The sequence below is a fragment of the Alligator sinensis genome, unplaced genomic scaffold (assembly GCF_000455745.1).
Source record: "Alligator sinensis unplaced genomic scaffold, ASM45574v1 scaffold215_2, whole genome shotgun sequence".
Taxonomy (NCBI): domain Eukaryota; kingdom Metazoa; phylum Chordata; order Crocodylia; family Alligatoridae; genus Alligator; species Alligator sinensis.
The window spans coordinates 1,287,966-1,295,150 of record NW_005842400.1 but is presented as its reverse complement, the minus strand read 5'-3'; the positions used below and the strand labels follow the sequence as shown (position 1 = coordinate 1,295,150).

Below are 7,185 nucleotides of genomic sequence, written 5' to 3'. Positions count from 1 at the left end.
TCTTTCCCTGGTGATCCTGAATCCTGTCAGGCGAGGTGATCCCCTTGGGCTGATGGAAAACTGACGCAAAGTAATCGTTAAGGAAACTGTCTGAACTAAACATGACTGATTTGCAGAAAGCAGAAGCCTATCTGAAAACAACTCAGTATTACAGGGATAAGATGGGAATAGCTATAGTGCTGAAGATACCTTCAGCGCAGATAGGGCTGAGAACAGCTGAGAGGCTCAGAGTGGGAACAAGACCAGGCAAAGTGCTTCCTTCAACCGGGTTTTCCTCTGCTGATTATCACAGCAATAATTAACACTTAGTTTAACATGCGGGAAGCTGCCCTGGAAGTTTTCTTGCTCACCAGGGCTGGAGGCTCTAGGTGTACACTCCCACCTGAGCTGCTCTCAGCCCGAATTCCATGGAGCAGGCAGAAAGTGATCATATTCCTCTGCAACACTCACAGTTTAACAAATTAGAGAGCAGTGTAGGGAGCTGGAAGGGGCAGTCTCATCTGGACAAGCTGCTTACTGTGATGCAAGGAAGTGAGAGAACATAGGAAAGCATCCATCTACACCAGAATTATCAAGTAGTGGGGATGGGCTGCATATTTATGGAGACTGCATAGTGTACATAGCATGTCCAGACTCCCTGCTTTCATGTAAGCTTCCTGTCCTCATCACTGTACAAAGCCATTCCCAATACAAAATAAGCCCAACTTACACAGTGATGTCTGCCTGACACTGATGAGAGCCTGAAACAACAGTTCTAAGAGGAGAGAATCCCCTTTCCCCCAGTTAATCTCACTGGGCTGTTACCTCAATGGCACTTCAAATGTCAACATTAGCTGTTCCATTCCTCACAACTCTAACAGATGGAGTGGAGAATGGGGCAGAAGTAAGCCCAGATCAAGAAGGAAATACATGGGGAAAGAAAGGAAGAGATCCACAAAGGCAGGAGAGACAAGTAAAAAAGGATAAGGAAGGAAGACACATTTAAGAAACGCAGACAATAACTAAAAATGGAATTCAGCCCTCTCTGGGGAACAACTACAATAGCCCAATCTGACCATACCAGTTCTATGGTGTCTACAGAGAATTACATCACATTAAATTTCAGCAGCTCAGCAATACCCTTCAACTTTACTGCTACCTTGTGGTGGCCAGAAGCAATGGCCTCATAGACCCCAAGCCTGACTATAATGGGTACATCATCATTTCACTCTCTCTTTTTTTCTGACTCCCATTCCAGACTACAGACCAGAAATGGTGAGCAATATTCTGGAGGAAAGTTCCTCTACAAGTGCTCTGTCATGACAATCCCTCTCCTAACCACAGCAGCATAGCTGGGAACTCAAGGGATGCTTACACAACTCAGGATGTCTGCAACCCAAGCAGACACTACATTCTTGTAGAGGAACTGGGACCTCGCCATTCCAGGAGCAAGAAGGAAACAAGCATCAAGTCCTAGCATTGAGATCATATCCTGTAGAGAGGACAGGCCTCTTCTCTTACTGGGTCTTTCCAGTTTTGGCTGGGTAGAGAAATGTAATCTTTAAATGTTACCACAACAGACTGATTTATTCCCGCTACCCATGTGTCTCTCCCAGAGGCACCTTACAATCCCCTTAAAAGAGGAGGGTCTAAAGAAGTGCTCATCTCAGCAGCTCTATGGGGTAGGTGCTGTTCCTTCTGGGCTGTGTACAGAGAATCAGAGTTTCCTAGGACTTGTACCTGTTTGCAGAATCTCAGGAACCCAATGGAATACGTCTTTCCCCACAGGCAGCAAGTCCCATACATGCAGCTGGATCTGAAAAAGCAAAACAGCAGGGTTATTTAGGGTAAGATAAAGGATGCAGGCCCTTGCTCCTCCACTGTCCTACCAAGAATCTAAGATTCTTGCTTTTCACAGGCCAAGTAAATCATGGCTATACTGATAGCCAGCATGGTCTCCTTCAGAGAGGCATGTTTTGCATTTGAAGTGACACTCTGATCCCCCCCCTTCCAAACCCAATTTGTGGGAGGGCAGTTGTTGACTAGAAAGAGGAGGAAAAATGTTACTAGAAAATGTGAAAAGGCAGCTGCAGTTAGTATTGACTGAGGAAAAGAAAGATTTAAGGATGATCTGGGGTGGGGGGAGGGCAGCGGGGCCATGGAGAGAAGAAACTCCAGGGAAGCTAGGTGAACAGGAAACTATAATTCAATTCTGTTAACGTGCAATGATGCAGGTGCACATTTTCAGTTGTGTGCTTAATGATCCAGATAGCATCAGCCTGTTCACCATACATTTGCTCCACCACAAAGTTCTCAGTGGCAGGTGTAAGATGAAGCCTGTGATACAGGGGCTGCCTGCAAAGAAAGGTGGGAAAGAGATGCATGCTGTAGGTAGACTCCAGGTACTCACTCAATTGATTTCCCTCTGATCTCAGACATGATGGAGCTCTCCCCACCAAGGTACTCATAGCAGAGACTGAGGAAGTTGTAGATCACAAAGGCTGTGAAGACATTGAAGTTTATCATGATTCTGATCTGGTTAAAAAGAGGCAAGAAGCTGCTGTGCAGGCTATGAACAAAACATCAGAAACCACTGTCTGTGCAGCATCTGTCATCCTGAAGCATCCCAGATTGTTTTCCTACAGTTCGCTCATCCTCCTACCTCAGCAGTTACGTGACGAACCAACTCAGCATTTGGCTAGGGCACTAGGACTAATGGTTCTACTTCTGCAAAAAGTGTCATGGGACTTTAACAAAAACCACTCTGACCACAGTCTCCACTTCACATTATATCCATCAGATACCACTTCCACAGACACAGAGCTCCTGAGTCTCACTGTGGGGCAATAAACTAGAACAAACACAGGTGAAAAAGCCTCACTAATGAATCATCCACCTGACATCTTTGTGTACCCTGCATTTACTTTAAGGTCTTCAATACAAGCAAAACTCAAACTCAACACTACTTAGCTTGAGACCTGATGAGTGCAGTCTCTCCAGTGCAGACACATTGCCTCTACAGCGAGACTGAGAAAAAAGAAAGGGTAACCTGTGGAGGGAAGCTTTGTTCCTGTGCTTTATGGAGATCGTTACATTTTGCAGTCTGGTTTATTATTCTTCAAAAAGCTGTAGCATTTTTCACTAACTGGGTGCCTGAAGAAGTGCCCCTCATCACCTTCCAGTGTGCCTTCCCTAAGGGAAGCATTTTTTTTCTCTTCTGCAACATCCTGTATGAGCAATGCCCTCCACAAACCAGCGAACACCTAGTCCTCCTTCAGGTTTCTCTCTTCATGACCCATTCTGTTGAAGCATCCAGTAAACAGGCAACTGATAATAGCCAGATGAAAGGTTGGTAGGAACTTTCATTCTGTTTATAAAGTTTCCCAAGGGTTCAAAACCCTTTAGTCATGCACATGGCTAGCCTATAATCCCCACAGGCTCTCACGACCATTTTTCTGGTCAACATGATGCCTCCTGCTGCATCCTGAGGTAAGCTGAACTATGAGCTCTTTTGAGGAGAGAATTTCCCTGTTTATTCAAAAACTGGTGTGAACAAACCACACCAGTTATCTTGTGATCCCCAAATGGATTGAAGTGTGTTGGTACGTCCATAATACAATGAAAAAACATTATTAAATTCAAGAGAGACATACCAGGGAAACTTCCCGATGAAAAAAAAAAAACAATATCCAGCACACAAGGCCGAGAACCCAACCCTCTGAAAGAAGCTGGACCACAAGAAAGTTAATCCTCCTTGGGAAAGTGTCCACAAACTGAAACAAACAAGCTGTGAGCTTACCAAAAAAAGCTGCTTGACATACACCCTATATACTTGCACATGAAGTTAATTCTACTGTCCAACCACTGCCAGATAGATATCTTTAATTGAAGAGAATGGTACAGCACTTGAAGTGTCAACATCTATCCACTTCCATTTATGTAATTGAGACGAATGTTATTCCACCTATAGCCCTTGTTTTTGGACCATAATGGATTCTGGGAAAACATCAATTTAAACCAACAAAGCAGAATGCAGAATATACTTTCTAATGTTGTTGTTTGTTTTGTTTTTGTATTTTAATAAATACCTGGTCTGCAGTTACCCATGTTGCAACTTAGGGCTAGGTTCTATTCCACCTATAAAGGTGTCTAAGTAGACTTAGGCACCTAAGCATGATTTATTCCATCTGTTCATCCATTTATGTATGTCCCAAAAATCCATTAAAGCATCTACTTTTGTAAAACATGGCCATCTCACCCTTACAATTCACCTACTTTATGCATGAACTGTTTTTTCAGGAACTTGAGCAGGGTAAAATAAAACTGCACTTAAGACAGCTAAATCTACTTATAGATCTAATAGGTGGACTAGGATTTGGCCCTTTGACTCAAAAGAGACAGCTTCCAACCCCTACGAGGTAAGAAGCTACACTTGCTCTCCAGCAGCTCCTCCACCCCCTCTAATGTGTTCCTTGCAATGCCAGTTGTCCATCCAAAAGTGATGGGAATGAGACAAAATCAACACAAAAAAGAACGAGGACATCTGCCCGCACTCAACCCAAAAGAAACAAAGTGATATTATCAAAGACAGTTGCACTAGATCAGATCTTCCCCTTCCAGCCCAGATTCATCCAAGGCATTTGTGACATCATCACAAAAGACAGAAAGAAAGAAACCACTTGTGTCATTCACTTTGGCATCAGGTGTTTATAGCTGTAGCATCAGGGTAGAGAGCAGAACCAAAAAAAATGTATTCACTGCTACAGCCCAAAAATGTCTGCCACAAAGAGAAGCCCTTGTCTGTCACAACACAGATTTCAATTTGTATGACAGCAACGAATAATAAAAAATATGCTTCCCTCCCAGTACAGCCCTCTATCAAGAGTAAAAATTCTTCCTTGAAGGAGAAGAAAAGGATGGGGGGGAGGGGGAAGAGAAGGGAGATGTCTGTTTATTGCCTGTTTGTCATTAGTATAGTTTTGAAGCTGTTCATAGAGGATTTTTTTCCTCCCACTTGTTGTCTATTCATTGCAAAAGTGAACAAGCTGGTGAACTTTAGAAAAGCGGGTTGCCTCCTGAGCAGATGCTGTGATGTTTGCAAACTCCCTAGGCAAGGTGGAGGGGATAATAGCTGTTGCTAGGCAATGAGTTTCACAGAGCAGCAGGCTCCCTGCTAGGCATGTGTGCGTGTGCACATACATACACATGCACGCATATATGCGCGCACACACAGAGGAGTGAGAGAAAAAAAACAAAAAATCCTGAATAAAGATGGCCTCTGCATTGCATGCGTGCGTGCATCTGCCATCTGTTATTGTGTCTCAATGCAGTGTCATAGGCATGAGGAGGCCTGCTGGTCCCTCAAGCAGATTAATTTGTCCACACACCCAGGGCTTCCCTCTGCAATGCAGATCTCAGTAATAACCAACCCTCTAAACAAGGTGCAATTTAGTTGGGATGCACACACAAAACCAGCAGCAAAATGAAACTACTCCAGGAAGACACAGACTGCCAAGCTTGGGTAGAAGGCTCCCTTTCTGAATGAGATCAGAAGGGAGGCTTAGCTAATGCATTTATTTTGGAGACTGGTTGTTTCTCTCACATGTAACCCCAAAACTGTTGTCATCTTTTGATGGGCAAGTCACATCCTTAGGAAAGTGCAATAAATAGCATTGCAAGGCATTTTACAAAGATGACAGGCACTTCACAGTGACACGGCACTGAAGCACAGTGACCGCATGACAGCCTTCTTTGCCAATGACACCTTGCAAACAGTCACAGGATGGAAAGAGAAGAATAAATTTGCCAAAGGAAACTACCCAGGGAGTTTTAGGAAGGGCACAATATAATTAGCCATTCTGAAATCTGCCCAAGACCCTGGGGCTAGAACCTTACATTTTGAGAGCTTCAACCTTCACAGGCAGTCAGACTTAGAGGTGTGTGGAGTGGGCCCTATTCGATTCGGATTGAATCAGGGACAGTGATTCCATTTGCTGATTCGGATCACTGTCCCAGATTCGATTCAGCTGAATCCAAATCTGAAGATTCAATGCCGATTCGGAGAATCAGCGATTCGGACATAGACAGAGTTTAAAAAGTTTTTTCTCCATACCTCAAGATACCAGCGTGGCTTGTGATCGCTGCGATGCTGGGATGCATGAAGCATCCTACAGGAGGGGGGGGCCCCTTCACGTGCTCGGTGGTGAACCTGTAAGTGGACCAGAAATATTTCTAGTCCAATTCTGGGTCTGCCGAAGAGTGCGCAGGGGAGCGCCCCCCCCCCCCCCGGGCCCCCCCAGCCGGCTCCCCCCCCGGCCCGAGGAGGCCCCAGCCGCTGAGCTGGGGGAGGGCGGGGGGGCGGCCGGCCTCCAGTACGCTCCCCAGTGGACCCGGAAGTGGACCAGAAGTGCTTCTGCTCCACTTTCAGGTCTACTGCCAAGCACGCTGGGGAGCCCCCTACACTTCTGCGGGACACTTCACGTGCCCCAACATCACAGCATTCATGAGCCACCTACTACCTAGAGGTATGTAGAAAAAACATTTAAAGCTGTGTCTATGTCCGAATCGATTCAGAGAGATTAAAGGGTCCTCTGATTCGATTCAGATTCAGTCACCGAATCGGACTAAATCTCCGCCAAATCGAATCAGGGACCGAAGCTTTGCACAGCCCTAGTCAGACCCTTGTATGCCTCCTCTGAAATGATGAATCCAGGGCTGAAACAGCAGAAAATATCTTCCTAAGCTTTGTCTCTAAGCAGCATCCTTAGAGGAGTCACAATATGTCCTGACACTCTTATGGAAGCCTGTTATGAGGGAAGATGTTCCCTTATACTGAAATCTGCCATTCCTATACAGTTTGGGGCCATCACTGCCAATCCTAGCCCTCTGATGAAGCCACTATCCTCCGCACTTCCTGTCTACTTGTAGTACCAGCCCTTGCCTTCCAGCTTGTAAATAGCAAAACCCACATGAGGCCAACTTCCCGGGTCACCTCTCCTTACCTTCATAGCAGTCCCGCACAGTACCAAAGTAAACATAGTACTGGTCATTGGTGAAGAACAGGAGGCTGAGCCAGGAGTCGAAGGCATAAATGGGCACAATGAAAAGGATCCGGACAATATAGCGCTGCTCATTAGGGCAGCTGTAGCAGCGCAGATGCATATAGATCTGAAGAGAAGAAGACAGTGAATGGGATCAGTGATACAT

At 45.4% G+C, this 7,185-nt stretch overlaps 1 protein-coding gene across 3 annotated transcripts in view; it reads right to left on the bottom strand.

The window, feature by feature from the left end:
* TMEM184B (transmembrane protein 184B) overlaps positions 1-7,185 on the bottom strand; it is a 42,593-nt gene that overhangs the window by 12,476 nt on the left and 22,932 nt on the right. For all 3 annotated transcript variants that reach the window (XM_025211328.1, XM_006029856.3, XM_025211329.1), the window contains exons 3-5: positions 6,981-7,146; positions 2,390-2,480; positions 1,720-1,795 (exon numbers count right to left, since the gene is read on the bottom strand). In XM_025211328.1, the coding sequence (XP_025067113.1) occupies positions 1,720-1,795; positions 2,390-2,480; positions 6,981-7,146 (333 nt within the window). The remainder of the gene's footprint in view (positions 1-1,719; positions 1,796-2,389; positions 2,481-6,980; positions 7,147-7,185) is intronic.